General features: G+C 46.3%; 2 protein-coding genes across 7 annotated transcripts in view; one reads left to right on the top strand and one right to left on the bottom strand.

Moving 5' to 3' along the window:
- Positions 1-5,394, top strand: LOC131517996 (protein Z-dependent protease inhibitor-like). Its single transcript, XM_058740588.1, is given in 6 exon segments — positions 1-16; positions 1,206-1,372; positions 1,461-1,643; positions 2,745-2,873; positions 5,059-5,136; positions 5,138-5,394. Coding segments are annotated over 6 exon segments (732 nt in total). The 3' UTR covers positions 5,297-5,394.
- A 70-nt stretch (positions 5,395-5,464) lies between these two features.
- Positions 5,465-16,151, bottom strand: part of PPP4R4 (protein phosphatase 4 regulatory subunit 4) — a 108,117-nt gene continuing 97,430 nt past the window's right edge. For 5 of the 6 annotated variants that reach the window (XM_058740174.1, XM_058740175.1, XM_058740172.1 and 2 more), the window contains 2 exons: positions 13,577-13,724; positions 9,281-10,430 (listed from right to left, as the gene is read on the bottom strand). In XM_058740174.1, coding sequence (XP_058596157.1) covers positions 10,406-10,430; positions 13,577-13,724 — 173 coding nt within the window. In that variant the 3' untranslated portion in view covers positions 9,281-10,405. Of the gene's footprint in view, positions 5,664-9,280; positions 10,431-13,576; positions 13,725-16,151 lie in introns of those variants that run through there. The other variant, XM_058740173.1, reaches the window with a different exon arrangement.

The following is a 16,151-nucleotide window of genomic DNA, read 5'->3' as shown; positions in this document are numbered from 1 at the left end:
ATGGGGCCACTCACTGGTAAGAGCCAGTGGATCAAAGGCCTTCAAAGGTCCAGCCGGTGAGGTATGGGGGAGAGAGATGTTCTCGTTGGCTCTGGGTGGGCTCCACGGTGAGGGGGTGGGTGTCCGGGCAGTGCTGAGCCCTCCCCGCTAGACTGAAAAGGGCAGGGGCGGGTCAGAGTCATGTTACAGACCCAGGAGCCTTCCTTTGCGGGACGGTGGCCAGAAGAAGAGGCTCTCAAGGCTTGAGATTTCATGCCCACAACACTCACTGTGCAAACCACCCTCGAGTCCCTGGCTTTCTTCCCCGGGACCCTGCTGCCCAGGGAGCTAGCCCGCCGCTTCCAGGGCTGGGGGTGGGGGTGCTACTCCAGGCACATTCTGGGCTGAGAAGTGACAGATGAGTGGTTGATTTCCTACCTCTCAGATTCTTGTCTTTTTTTTTTTAATGTCTTTTGAGAGAGAGACAGAGTGTGAGCGGGGTAGGGCAGAGAGAGAGGGAGACACGGAATCCAAGGCAGGCTCCAGGCTCCGAGCTGCCAGCCCAGAGCCCGACACGGGGCTCGGACTCGTGAACTGTGAGATCGCGACCTGAGACAGAGACACTTAACCCACCGGGCCACCCAGGTGCCCCACCTCTCAGGTTCTATTTAGGCTGATGCCTCCCTTGGTATACTTGAGGCACCCTGGCGCCTGGAGGAGGAAGGTGCCCCCTGCATACATTCTATTCTGTTCAGTAGGACGACGTGTGTGGAGAGCGTACCGGTGGCCTCCTCCGATTCCGCAGCTCTTTGTCAGCAAGGGACCCCGCGCTCAGAACATCCCAAGCAGCGGGCGGACGGGGGAGGTCGCCCCGGTGCCCCTGTGGTCTCTGCTGACGCAGGGCCGTGCACCAGACCAAGGGGCGGTCAGGGAGACCCCCATGCAGGCAGAGGCGGGGAGAGGCCCCCAGCCCTCTGGAGGGCTGGAGTCCGCCCCAGGCAGCAGGTGTAGAAGGAAGTGGGTTGTTAGGGCAGCAGCTGGTGTGAGAGTGGATCTTGCTCAGGTCCGGAACCTTGAGGGACCGGTGGGAGACCCTCCCTTGCCTCCGTGTGTGATTGCCGTCGGGCCTGTGGGTGGACGCGTGTTTTGCCGGCCGGGAAAAGAGGCCTGGGAAAAGCTGGTCTTCGGGGGACTGATTTCGCCTGCCTGAGCTTGGTCCAAGCCAGCCGGGGAAGGCCAGGACTCCCGTAGTTGGCGCCGGAAGTGGGAGAGAAGCCGGGCCCTCTACTACTTGAGCGGGCCGGCTGCTCTGGAGGTGGGCGGCTTCTGCAGGGAGCTCTTTTCTCACCTGCCCAAGGAAATGGCCTCCGCTTTTGACGCTCTCTTCACCAAGGTGGACGAGTACAGGCAGTCAAGTCCATGACGTACAGGGCGGGCGAATTTGCCTCTACGTTTGGTAAGAATTTTCTCATCTGCCCTAGGGAGGAAACGCCACCATACTGGTGGGCCTTAGGGGGAAAACGGGTGACCACCTCGCCCTTGAAGGTCGCCTGCCCGCCGCCCCCGTGGACACGTGGCCCAGAAACACGAAAACCAGGGGCCGCTCTGCCCTCGCCCTACAGGCGCTCAGCCTTCCCGTCCTTACAAGTGCTCACAACCCCATGGTCCAGGGCCCGTGTCCCCCTCGGGTGGCAGGCTCCCGGAGGCCAAGGGCTCGTTCGTCCTGTTGTCCGCTCCGACCCTGGCACTTACTTAAGGTCGTCCTACGTGCCGGGCGCTGTGATGCATGCACGGGCCAGCCCTCAGGGTGCACAGTCTAGTGAAGGGAGGCAAGCAATATGTACATTGTAATAGCGCAGGGAAGGAGAGGGAGGGCAGGGGCCATCAGGGCAGAGCTCACGAAGGCGGGAGCCGTAAGCAAACCCCAGAAGATGAAGCGTGATCCTGGATCTCTTCGGGGAGAGAAGGGTCACAGGCAGAGGTGAAAGTTCTGGGGGAGGAGGGTGCTTGGTGGGTTCGAGGACCCGCAGGGCAGCCGGGGGGCTACAGCGGCGGGAGAGGTCAGGGATGAACCAGGGGCCCAGTCGTCCAGGAGCTACGTCACAGGCCCTGGAAGAGTCTATGGCCTTCCTGAGGAAGATGGGAAGCCACCAGAGGGGTCAGAGCAGAGGACCAACGCGGTGTGACTTGTGTGCAAGGGTCACGCAAGCCGCTGCACTGAGAAAAGACTCGGGGCGGGGGTGGGTGGCGGTGAGGGAGGAAGCAAGAGCGGTCAGGAGGTCACTGTGACACTTGGGCACGCGGGTGGAGCAGGGGGCACGAGGAGCAGTTAGATCCTGGGACCGGCAGGAAGCTGGAGGTGACGGGGTGTGCCATGCAGCGGACGCGGGCGGGGGACAGCGAGAGGGAGGCAGAGAAGATGGCCAAGTTTTGGGCCTTAGCAACGGGAAGGCTGGATTTGCCGTTTCCCGAAATGGAGAGACCGTGGGAGGGACAGGTCTGGGCACACGTTCATAGGTTCAGTGCGAAGCGTGTGGATCCGAACTTCTCTGCATCGGGGCGCCCGGGGTGCTCCGTCGGTTGAGCACCCGACTTCGACTCAGGTCATGATCTCGCGGTTCGTGGGTTCGAGTCCCACGTCAGGCTCTGTGCTGACAGCTCGGAGCCTGGAGCCTGCTTCGGATTCTGTGTCTCCCTCTCTCTCTGCCCCTCCTCTGCTCGTGCTTGGTCTCTCTTTCTCTCTCAAAAATAAACATTAAAAAATAAATAAAAAGTAGGAGATGTATGAACTGCTTGAGCAGATGGTAATTGGAAGAATCTTCCAACTCCAGGCTGACCTATGTGACCTCTCCGTTGCTTCCAGAAACTGGAAAGTATCCAAGGTAAGTCAAGATGCTTCATTAGGGCCCAGTCCCTAAGTATGAAAGGTGATCAAAACCAACAAATATTTTTGCAGACTGTTTAACATCGATTAAATGCCACGTTGCAGGAGAAAATTAGATTTAAAATTACACAAAACTTGAAACAGCATTCAAGTTGGATATTTTGGTCATTTTGAGCTACTTTATTAAAACATTTAACTAATTTAATTTCTCTTATGTGGATTTCTCCCTCTTCACACTCCCAACGCTCAAGATTTCCCCCTGAAATGGAAATTGGGTCACAGACTCATTAAAATTGCATGGAGTGACACCACTTTCAAGATGAAAGAATCCCCCAGAGGTCACCTGGCCCAATTTCCCATCCCTTGGGGAAGTGCCCTCTAGAATATCCCTACAAAATAGCTGTCTGGTTTTCATTCTTTCGATGCTTCCAATGACAGAGAACTCACGAATTCTTTGAAAAGCAGCTCAATCCACAAATGGCTAACATTGTTTTTGTTATACCCCCCACCCCCCCATAACTCCTCCCTAAGTAACTCACGCTCTTTGGCCTCAGTTCTGACTCTGAAGCTACTACGAGCAGGGTTAGTCCTCTTCCACACGGAAGCCCTCCTGGTTTGGAGGGGGGGCTGTTGTTCAGAGGGGTTTCGTGCATCGCGGGTAACCGGTTAGCATTCCTGGCCGGTGTCACTAATGCCAGCAGTAACCCCCGCTTGTTATCGCAACCAGGAAAACGTTCTGCCATCTCCCACTACGGTCTTTCTCAGGTCTGGAGTCTGATTCGTACTCTCCCATACAACTGCAGCTTCCAATTCTGCGGGAGATTTTCTTTTTTTTTTCTTTTTTCTTTTTTTTTTTTTTTTATTTATTTTTGGGACAGAGAGAGACAGAGCATGAACGGGGGAGGGGCAGAGAGAGAGGGAGACACAGAATCGGAAACAGGCTCCAGGCTCCGAGCCATCAGCCCAGAGCCCGACGCGGGGCTCGAACTCACGGACCGCGAGATCGTGACCTGGCTGAAGTCGGACGCTTCACCGACTGCGCCACCCAGGCGCCCCTCTGCGGGAGATTTTCAAGGGCACCTGGGCTGCTCAGTAGGTTAAGCGTCCGACTCTTGATTTCCGCGCAGGTCATGGTCTCACGGTCTGTGAGATCGAGACCTGTGACGGCCAGAGAGCGAGACCCGAGTCAGGCTCTGTGCTGACAGCGCGGGAGCTGCTGGGGATTCTCTCTTTCCTTCTCTCTCTGCCTCCTCCCCCCACCCCACTTGTGCTTTCTCTCCCCCACCCCCACCCCGTCTCTCTCAAAAATAAACTTTTTTTTAAAGAAAAAGGTAACCACTTAAGCAGGACCCAGTAGGCTAACCATGGCCTGCAATCAGGCATTACCGTCTCAGGGAAAATAAGACAAATAAACACGACCACCCTGCAGACTAGCACCTCAAAGAACTTCTGCTGTAAACACATTTAAAAATGAAGACGTGTGCTGTTTTACAGTTTAAATCGCAAGCCATTAAACATTCTCCTCCTGTTTACTCTGGAAAGTAAATTTTCACTCCAAGAAATTAGAGAATCTCTAGGTTAACCACAGATGTCTTCACTATCTTCCCTTATAGAAGTTACGTACGTGCATCATTTCCATCACAGGAGGTTTCTGGACAAAAGGGCCTCCCAAACATGACAGGCAGAGGGAGTACGGGCAACCGGAGGGACCCCAGGGACCGCCTCGGCGCTGCACCAGGTGCTGGGAAGCTTCTACAGAAGAGTAACCACGCCCCTGCCCCCGCTTTGCCTGCCAAAAGGAAGGTCAAAGTATCCCGCGGTCCCAGGCAGCTTGAAAACCTTCTTGAGGGGAGGCATCAGCCGCTCAAGAGTCAGCAGCACAAAGTACATGCTCACCAACTATTTGTGTATTTGATGCATGTGTGCATGAACGGGCTGGGCAGAGTCCCCTGGGTGCACACTCACAATGTACCTCACTTTGGGGTCCCTGGGGTGTCCTGGTATGGTTTCGGGCTTCTAGGCCAATCCCTGGTACCACCTCAGACCGTTCCTCTCGGCACAGATGAGCCCTGTACCATTAAACCCCGTGGGTGGGACCGTAGCAAAAAATGTCAAGGGGCTCAACCAGCTCCTTCCCCTCCACTGCCACACAAATGGTCTCCCACATCATTTCCTTTTCCAGGTTTTACAAAGAGCTGGGATTGGAAGTTGATGAAAAAGGAGCTGAGGCAGTGACGGGAACCCTGTTAGAAACGATTGCTGATTCCATGCCTCCCCATCATCCGAATAGACCAGCCACGTCATTTCATGATCTATGAGGAAACCTCTGGAGAGCTTCTATTTCGGGGCAGGGTGGTGAACCCAGCTCTCCTACGATTTCAGACACGTGTGAGTACACGGTGCTCCAGGAGACGCCGGACCCGAGGTAGCTGAACCCACATGGGTTATTGGCACCTGGCGGCAGAAGAGAGTGTCCCCCTCGTCCTCTGCTGGTCTGAGCCATCCTCAGAAAAAACCGACTATTAAATTCACTGATTTTAAGGAGATGTCTGGACAGTCCATCTGGTATTTTAAGCCTGTTTCTCAGAGCCTTTGTTATGGACTCAAGACGGGTTTGGTAGAATATCTTTACCTTCCATTGTGACTCACATATCAGGACTTTGAAAAATGGTAGATCGGAACACTATTTCAAGACGAAGCCTTTGGGAGGAAGACACATTTTCCATGAGTCATGTGCTTCGCTCCCTTTACTTCCCTCTCGAGCCGCGTTTTAATCTGTCATAGAATCATTTCTTGGTGACTAAAATGAGAACAAAACAGCCGCAGTCAGTCCTGACCACAGCACTGGCCTCAGCGCGGCCCTGGCTACTCCATGGTGCATCAATCATTTGGCAGAGGCATTCAGTGAGACACAGATCGAGTTCAATACCTTCATTTCACGTAGGGAAGAAATGCGGAACAGAGACACGGGCATGGGCCATGATGACATTCACAAGCCCCGGCACTTTTGCCTTCGTGGCAAAAATCTCATCTCCAAGGGGCGCCTGGGTGGCTCAGTCGGTTAAGCATCCGACTCTTGGTTTGGGCTCAGGTCATGATCTCACAGCTTGTGGATTCGAGCCCCGGGTGGAGCTCTGCACTGACAGCATAGAACCTGCATGGAATTCTCTAGAACCTGCATGGAATTCTCTCTCTCCCTCTCCCTGCCTCCCACCCCTGCTCACGTGCTCACGCTCTCTCTCGCAAAATAGATAATAAACATTAAAAAAAAAATCTCATCTCCAAGAATGGAAAGCCCTTGCCCAAGGTCACCCCACATGGTGGGGCACGGCAGCCAGAGCCCTGTCTATGTTGACCCCTAACCCCCTGGCTCATTTCATTCTTTCTGCTTTCTACCTAAATCATCGATCTGAATATTCAACTAAACAGGCAGCATGCATTCATTCCCCGTCGGGACCCAATTTGCTTAAACAGAACATAAGCATGGGCTTTGTCACAAAGTTAAAAGGAAAATATTAAATACCGCCCCTCCCCCCCCCCCCATTTTCTTAGTCATTTTCTGTTGCAGAGACAAGATATTTTAGGAGCAAATTCAGAGAACCACGGATAGATCTAGCGAATCTGGAATATTCAATGTGTCGACTAAATGCCTAATTGGATTTCCATCTGTTTGCTACCCAGTGTTGAAATATACCTAAAATTAATTTATTGTTTAGTCCTCTTGACTATGAATATAAATCAGAGTAACGTGAATTGTACTTAAGGTAATACTATCAAGCAGCAGTCTAAAGACGGACTTCTCGTCGTTCTAAAATCTGCAGGTTACTTCATTCCTACATTTTTTCCAAAAGCACTGGGTGACACTTGGTAAATGGCCAGGCAATTCTAGGACCCAGAATGAGGCAAAAATAGAGGGCTAACTCCAACTGATATTCTTAACTGACGCGCTAGTATTCTGTCATTCAAGTGTGTTTGTAGAAAAATAATGGAAAGAGATATAAAAGGGAGTTAAAATGACTCCCTTTTAAGAGAGGATACCTAGAAAAGAAAGTCCATGAGAACATAATAGCCTCTGAAATAAATAGGGCCAAACCCAGTTACTGAAAGCTTCATTATTATCGAAGGACTCCTATAACATGCAGCTCAAACTCCCCCCTCCTCTCCCCATATGTGTTGAAAACAGTAACAGCATAATAATTATATCTAACACATTACCCTTCGAAGCAGAAAAATGGCCCTATTCCTTACTCCATAAAAACTTTTTTTTTTTTTAAATAATCCTGCCACATGTGCTTTAAGAAACTCCTAAGACACTTAGAGGTTTCAGCTTTTCCAAGGATCTATGCCTGGTGAAAAAATGCAGACCAATGAAAAATGCAATAGATCTTACAAAAAAATTTCACGGTTTCAACCGGGGGGGGGGGGGGGGGGGGACGGAAATCTGAACATTGTAACAAGGCTTCACTATATTTGAGTTGTCAGGTTTAAAAACTGTTCCCGCACAGACACATATACACACACACTCACCCACATTCACACGCGCTGTAACAACTGAGAACAGATTACTGAATTGATCCAATTCACTTTATCTTGACTGCAAAACTCCTACTCAAGCTGAAGAGTCTGTTCTCCTTCAGTTTGAGTATTTCGCATACACCCACGACTGCAGGGCAAACGGATCCATCCTTCCACAGGAAGATGTTTGAACTCAGGCAGTCAAATAATGGAAATGATTTTGAAATGTGTATGAGGTTAAAGAAGAACAACTCTCTGTGTCCTCTCTAATAAGTAAACTCCTTTTCAGCCCAATCTCCATTTCTGCCAGCTAAACCGAGTTCTATGGATCTGTTATTTCACTTGTAATGCTAACTAGTGAAATTTTAGAACCTGTCCTTAAGAATGCAAGTTTCGGGGCGCCTGGGTGGCGCAGTCGGTTAAGCGTCCGACTTCAGCCAGGTCACGATCTCGCGGTCTGTGAGTTCGAGCCCCGCGTCAAGCTCTGGGCTGATGGCTCGGAGCCTGGAGCCTGTTTCTGATTCTGTGTCTCCCTCTCTCTCTGCCCCTCCCCGTTCATGCTCTGTCTCTCTCTGTCCCAAAAATAAATAAAAAACGTTGAAAAAAAAAATTAAAAAAAAAAAAAAGAATGCAAGTTTCTAAGGGCGCCCGGGTGGCTCAGTCGGTTAAGCGTCCGACTTCGGCTCAGGTCATGATCTCACAGTTTGTGGGTTCGAGCCCTGTGTCGGGCTCTGTGCTGACAGCTCAGAGCCTGGAGCCTGCTTCGGATTCTGTGTCTCCCTCTCTCTCTGCCCCTTCCCTGTTCACACTCTGTCTCTGTCTCAAGAATAAACATTAAAAAAAATTTTTTTTAAAAAAGAATGCAAGTTTCTATAATTAAGAAGACAAGGGGGCCAGCCATCTCTGTATCACTACAGCTCCAGATGTCACACAACTGGTTTAAAAGATCTATTTGATGAATTGTTACCCTGAGAACTTTTACGAAGAGCATCAATTCTGCTTCTGGTGTAAATCGAGATATATGTGAATATTCGTAACTGTCACCAATTTGTTTTTTCACTCGCTTATTTCTTTTTATTTTTTTTACATATCTGTCCTTGGAAGTATAAGTTTAGCAGATATGTCAGTGGTTTTAGTAATCATGTTCTGTGGGAAAAAAAGAGTACGTCTGAAAGTAATGTTGATTAACCGTCTTAACTGACAGTTTAGTAAGTTGGACCAAGACTGCAGCTGACTTCTGCACACTCCTGACATTTACACGCAGTAGTGAGTTTTCTCTGGCAAAACACTTTACTCTTTTCCCGCATGCATGGTGGAAAATAAATCCCCTAACTCTGCTATTATTATTATTAGTCATTATTGAACAAATAAAGTGAAATTCTCCATTTTATTTAAAGCAACAGAGTCAATGCCGAGTATGAATGCAAGTGCAGGAAGAACGTGATTGGACGTCACACACCGCACACGTGCTCTCCTAGTCATGTAGTCAGGTTCACGTTAGAGATGCTAACAGAGGTCACGGTCGAAACAGTTACATGAGATCCACAAGGAATACTGAATTCACTGAGTCGATACTGTCCCGTCACTCAAACCTGGTTTTTACCCGATTTTTAATTCCTGACAAACTGAGGAGTTCAACAATTCCATTTACCTGACTGCCCTTAAGTGAAAGATATTAAGAATCACTAAAACTAGCTCCAAAGAGGCCATATGAAAGGAAAAGGGAAAATAAACGTCTTGGAGAAGTCTCACATTGAGTTGCTGCCCCCGGAGTAATTTATACTTGATGCTAGGGTGGTTCTCAGCCATTCCTTCAAAATGAACGGTCTTACTCTACTTAATGGTAGAATAAAAAAAAAAACTGCAGGTAAGTACTTAAAACTTTTCTCACAAACACAGGTATCTCATTAACCTATGTTTTATTTTGAGTCAATTCATTATTCATCATTTCACATTATAAAAAGTAACCACACGCGCGTATGCATTCACAAATTAGATCATCTTTATCATACATCAATGTATTTTAAAAAACAAATATTTTCTAATATCAATAGAGTTAGATGCTGATTGCATTTTGAAATAGGGAAGCTGACAATAGCTTCATACAGTAGATCTCAAGAACTGACATTTTAAAATTAAGAATTGTGTATGTTCCACAGGCAAATTTTGATGGGAATATTAGCATCAGTCCAAATGAATGCTGTTGACGTAGCTTAAGCATGATAGCTTAGAATAACAGCTGATTCAAACTAGGTTCATCATTTGAAATTCAGTAAGGACAAGTACAATCTAAAGTGTAAACAAAGTATTTATAAAATAAATTCTTCTAGGAAATGAAATCATTAGTCTATTATTTTTAAGGTAGTTGTACCTAAAGTTTTCAGAAATCTCTGTAGAATTTTCAATGCCAAATGGAAATCTCAGAACGTCCAGGAACAACACCGTCGCCACCACCGTGGGACCGATAAAATCGCGGCCAGCTGCTCATACCCTTTCCAGTGTGACTTTTCAATTGGGCCTGGAGATTTGTGAGAAAATGCAGTGCCTCTCTTACTCCCAAGGCCCCTTCAAGTGATCAGCTAAAGCAATTTCAGTTGGTTTGGCCTTTCATAGAACGTTTGAATGCTAAAACTCTAGAACAATTAAACAGCTGGTTTCCTGCACAGATGAATGCAGACTGGTCTCCTCTCTAGCAGTGCCTAAAGCGGACACCTAAAGTTGGTTTTCGTTGCACTTCACTATGACATTGGAATTCTGTAACCACATTATTACTCAAGAAATACATATTATACCACCTAGGGAATCTAATTTCAAATACGGAAAGTTTATCAACATCAGCTGCCATTATGGGTCTCTTTTCCATTCATCAACCAAAAAAAAAAAAACAAAAAAACAAAAAAAAACCAAAAACCCAAAAAAACAAAAACAAAAAAACAAAAAAACGCCCCAGCCATTGCTTTAGCTTTTGTCCATCAATCACATTATCTCCAGTTGTCTTTCTTTTGCCTTCTTCATCAAGCGGATGATTTAAGGATTGGATTTTCTCGATTTTCTTTGTCAAGACAGAAGGAAGGGAGGGAGGGGAAGAGGCAGAAAGGGAGGGAAAGAGAGAGTGAAGAGAAAAAGAGAAAACATGAAAAACTGTATCCGTTCAGTGCTTACAAAGTAAATAAGAAATGTAATTCACTTTAAATAAATCTAATATATGAGGATTCTGTGTAAATGAAAAAGAAATTCCACATTAAAGATTACTTGGAACTATCTTTAATTACCAAATCCCATGCACATTCTAACAAAGCATTCAATTCCAAACATACAGCTTTTCCTGCCTTTTTTTTTTTTTTTTTTTTTTTGGTAGGACAACAGTGGAAATTAACACAGACCCAAGCATATCAACTATGAGGCTTTAAAGGACATACGATACAACGCATCCCGATACCTCCTTTAAGACACTGGTACTCTGAAATACCAGATGTATCATCTCTAGGACACTGAAAAGCTGGAGAATGTACCGCATGGAATTTTTTGGAGGAGCAAAACTGAGATAATTAATACCTTCTGAGATCACTTCATAAGCTTATTGTAAGGAAAAAGGAGTATTTTCATCCAGATGCAGCAACGGGCACCGAATTGTGGATAACACTTCACAGAAACAAGCCCAGCGTAGACACCAATCACCTGTTCCAGTCACGAGGCACTGTGCACTCGTGACAAAATGCAGACTAGAACAGTCCACCAAAATACAGTTACGGACTTGATATCCAGCCTCCTGCTAAAAATGCAGCGGAAGGGGCGCCTGGGTGGCTCAGTCGGTTAAGCGGCCGACTTTGGCTCGGGTCACGATCACATGGTTTGTGAGTTCAAGCCCTGCTCCAGGCTCTGACAGCTCGGACCCTGAAGCCTAAGCTTTGGATTCTGTGTCTCCCTCTCTCCCCCACTTGTATTCTCTCAAAAATGAACAGATGTTAAAAAAAGTTTTTTTAATAAATAAAAAAGCAGCTATAATACCAACATTCCTCCTTCTTCAAAACATTCAGAAAAGAGGAAACACATGATGGGATTTTTTAGAGTGTGTCTCCATTTATTTTTTAACCATCAATTATATAATTTGATTATATAATTCTACAAATATAATTATATATATATTGAGCAAGAGAAAATTCAGTCTATAAAAAGTAAAAACATGCTCAACAACGAAAGATCAGATAAAGACAGTAATCTGAAATAAAGGAGAGCTGGCATAAATACTAGCTTTTAGCCATCTTTACGTTAAAAAATGTCTATGGCATTTAGAAAAATAAGTTGGGAAGAGAATGAATTACATTCTGATCATTAAGCATGTTCTTCGATAGAAGAATTCTAGGGCAAGCTTTTGAGAGGAAGAGGGACTAGGCTGACAGACAGGAAGGATCAGGGCGCAAGGACTGGAAGAAAATACCTGAAGTGATGAAGCATGAGTCCACCCTCCCATTTCACAGATGGGCACAATGAGGCCCAGAGTGCTGAAATGAACTGTACGCAGTAGTTAGCTGCCACTGGAACCAGGGCACAAGGCTCCAGCTCCATGCTGTCTATAGACCATTACCCTGTCCTGCCTCTATCCTCAGGACTTCGACATGGAATTTCCATAGTATAATCGCTTGAGCAGTAATTGCTGGGGCAAAGAACATTCTCCGTAAATAAAAGTACCCTTTGTATCAGTGCTACTAATCCGTAATATTAGTGGACGCCTGGGGGCTCAGTCGGTTAAGTGTCTGCCCCTTGGTTTTGGCTCAGTTCATCATCTCACGGTTCGAGTTCGAGCCCCGCACGGGCGGTGCACTGACAGCACAGAGCCTGCTTGGGATTCTGTCTCCCTCTCTCTCTGCCCCTCCCCCGCCTGCTCTCTCTTTCTCAAGAATAAACAAAACTAAACTTAAAACAAAAACAAACCCTTTAATATCAGTATTACCTTTTCTATTTGCTATTGCTTTCTTCTATGATACAGTCCTACTCTTTGCTAGAGCTCCATTCAATAAATTTGTTCCTAAGTTTTAAATGAATTTTAAATACATCCATATTTGTATACATACCAGTGGCCAATTAAAATTTAGACTAAATTAAGATATAGTTCAGTTCCTAAATGGGACCAAAGCATGAAGTTTCTGCAAAAAAGATGCATTCGAGCAACTTCGTTAGAGAATATTCATGAATTCAGTGAGATACACTTAAAAAGGAAACCTGAGTCCTGGTTAAGGTCCATTCTACTCAGAAGGTCCAGGTGTCCTATAGGAAAGAGTACACCTTAACGATCGTTTGGGCATCTGGGATGAATCTGTTCCACCTTGATGTGATCTCTCACCATGGAGATTTTTTTTTAATTTTTTTTAAACATTTATTTATTTTTGAGACAGAGAGAGACAGAGCATGAACGGGGGAGGGTCAGAGAGAGAGAGGGAGACACAGAATCCGCAACAGGCTCCAGGCTCCGAGCTGTCGGCACAGAGCCCAACACGGGGCTCGAACCCACGGACCGCGAGATCATGACCTGAGCCAAAGTCGGATGCTCAACTGACTGAGCCCCCCAGGCGCCCCAACCATGGAGATTTTTATAGTCTACTCTCCTAAATGTTTAAACTGGAAGTACCAAAAGCTTCCACAATTCAAACAACGGATATAAACAGCGCACAGAAAGGAATCACAAAGGAGAAGAACAGAGGCCCTTTCTAACCACCACAATGAAGGCCAGGTACAGTCTGCAGAAATCTCCAGTTTGAGGGACCCACAGCCCTGGATCACGGGCTGCAGTAGTATTTCTCCAGTGGCATTCGCTGTACCCACCTTTCGAAGCGCTGGGTGATTAAATACTGTGTACATAAGCTGGCTGCTCGAAAGGGATGTGGTTAACACCCAGTGTCTCCTCAGAGAAAAATCCCCTAAATGCAAACACTTCACGGAAAAATAAATGCGTCTCGGATATTAATGGGAGCCGTTTGAAGTTTCTTCCTCATTCCCTAAGGCTACGGTGTCTTTGCCACATATAAGTCATCTTACATAAAGTATCTGAGCCGACAGAGACACACGTGACAATAACTCCTTTCAATTTATACCATTTCCTCATTGTGGACATTGTCTGTTGTTTGGAAAGCATTTAAGTGGGAAGGGAAGTGCCTGAGAAAAGCCTAGAATGGTACGCTTCGCAAGCACTGGAGTACTTACAAGGTAGCCTTTCGTGGTGGTGTCTCTTTGCTCCCACTGCTCTTTGGATCGACGGAGTTACCTGTCCCACGGGAGGTGCCCGGCAGGGAAGCGTTGGGAGAAAAGGTGGTTGGGGCACTACAGGCATTACGAGTGCGGAATGAATCATCTGAAAGGAATTCGAGTACAGTCAGACGTACTGAATAAGCAAAGAAAGAGGCTAACCTGGGGTTAATGACAGCTGACATTTTTTCTTTTAAAATCAATTTTATCGGGGTGCCTGGGTGGCTCAGTCGGTTAGGCGGCCAACTTCGGCTCAGGTCATGATCTCGCGGTCCGTGAGTTCGAGCCCCGCATCGGGCTCTGTGCTGACAGCTTAGAGCCTGGAGCCTCTTTCAGATTCTGTGTCTCCCTCTCTCTGACCCTCCCCCATTCATGCTCTGTCTCAAAAATAAATAAACGTTAAAAAAAAAAAATCAATTTTATCAAGATATAGTTTACGGGCAATAAACCACACAGATTAAGGTCTGACATACGTACACAGCCATGAAGGCATCGCCACCATCAAGAGGGAACCCTCTTGATCCCTACCTACCGCACTCTGGTCGCCCCGCCTCACACCGCAGGCAATCGGCCTCCTGTCACTAAAGGTTAGTTTGCATTTTCTAGAAATTTTACGTAAATAGAATCATACAGTATTTCTGCCTTCTTTCACTCGGCACAATTCGTTTGAGATTCATCCTGGTTTTTGCGTGTATCAAGAGTTCATTCCTTTTTATCGGTGACAGATACGCCATTGTATGGATATATCAAAATTGGCTTATACATTCTCCTGCTGATAGATTTTTGGATTTTTTTCCAGTTTTGACTATTACAAAGAAAGCTGCTATGAACAAGTGTGTACAAGTCTGTGTATGGATATACGTTTTGATTTCTTGCCAAGTAAAAGACTAGGACTGGAACTGCTGGGTCACATACCAAGTACATATTTAACTGCATAAGAAACCGCCAAACAGTTGCCCAAAGTGGTTGTGCCATTCTGCATTTCCACCAGCAACGAATAAGCGTTCTGGAGAGTTGCTTTACATCCTCACACACACTTGATATTGTGAGTCTTTCTAATTTTAGACATTTTACTGTCTGTGCAGTGGTTATCTCCTTGTATTTCTCACCCCTCATTGCTTTTTTTAAAAAAATTCATAACTTTAAAGTTCTTTTTTTTTAATTTTTTTAACACTTTTTATTTATTTTTGAGAGACAGAGACAGAGCACGAGCAGGGGAGGGGCACAGAGAGAGGGAGACACAGAATCCGAAGCAGGCTCCAGGCTCTGAGCTGTCAGCACAGAGCCCGACGCAGGGCTTGAACCCACAAACCGTGAGATCATGACCTGAGCCGAAGTCGGACGCCTAACCGACTGAGCCACCCAGGTGCCCCTACACTTCAGAACTTTAAAAACATTTTTTTTAAATCAGTATTTTCTTGGTTTAATGTATTTGTCTGGGTCCTCGGTCTACAAAATTTTTAAAAAATGAATAAACAGTAACATATCATCTGGCGTCAAGAAATGATTTACAGCATTAGCAATAACACGTTAATTTTTTCGTTACAAGAACCTATAAGCATTTTGAAAAGTGGAGAACACAAAAACAGTATGAAAATAAAACTTATCTATAATACCATAATTCTAGCAACTGAAGCAATAGTCTTTAACCGTCCTAATATAATTTGCTTCAGTCTCTTTTCCCTAAGCAGGCTACGTACGTGCACGCCCATGCATATAACTTACGCAAATAAGGACCTCCTGTGCCTTCTACTTTATACCATACTTTGTGATTTCGTAAGTCTTTAACTATTTTTCTATGTAATCAAGTGGGTTTTTTTTCTTAAACATTTTAAGGAATGCACAGAATTCTATCCGTAAAACTTTTTTTTTTTTTTTTTTTTAATGTACAGTGGACACACAATTAGCTTCCGGGTACAACACGGTGGTTCCTCTATGAGCTGTGCTGTATCCCTGCAAGTGTAACTGCCATCTGTCACCGTGCTACACTACTACAAGGCCGCTGATGATGCTTCTGACTCTGTGCCTTGCTCACCCACCCCCCAAAGCCTGCACCTCCCACGCCCCTGCCCTCATCTTGCCCATCCCCCCCCCCCCGGGCAAACATCCCATTTCTAGTGATCTGTCATGAAACAGTGAGATAAAATACATAAAATGTGGTAAAACATGTCACAGTGTGTACCTTGGTATGATGTGATGAAAATGGCACTTTACCTCTGTCACCCTTCCTCCAACCCACCACCTTAGTCTAATTGTAAGAAAAACATCAGATAAATTCTAATAGAGGGGCGTCCTGCAAAATATTTGGCCAGTACCTCTCAAAACTGGGAATGTCACCAAAAACAAGGAAAGGCTAAGAAACCGTCACAGCTAAGGAAAGCCTAAGGTGAGCTGACAAGTGAATTTACGTCATGTTGTATGCTGGATGGGATCCTGGGTGGCTCGGTCGGTTGAGTGTCTGACTTCAGCTCAGGTCATGATCTCATGGTTCGGGAGTTCGAACCGCGCATGGGCTCTGTGCTGACAGCTCAGA

The sequence above is a fragment of the Neofelis nebulosa genome, chromosome 7 (assembly GCF_028018385.1).
Source record: "Neofelis nebulosa isolate mNeoNeb1 chromosome 7, mNeoNeb1.pri, whole genome shotgun sequence".
Taxonomy (NCBI): Eukaryota; Metazoa; Chordata; class Mammalia; order Carnivora; family Felidae; genus Neofelis; species Neofelis nebulosa.
The sequence above is the reverse complement of the archived record's forward strand: the minus strand, read 5'-3'. Positions and strand labels throughout refer to the sequence as shown.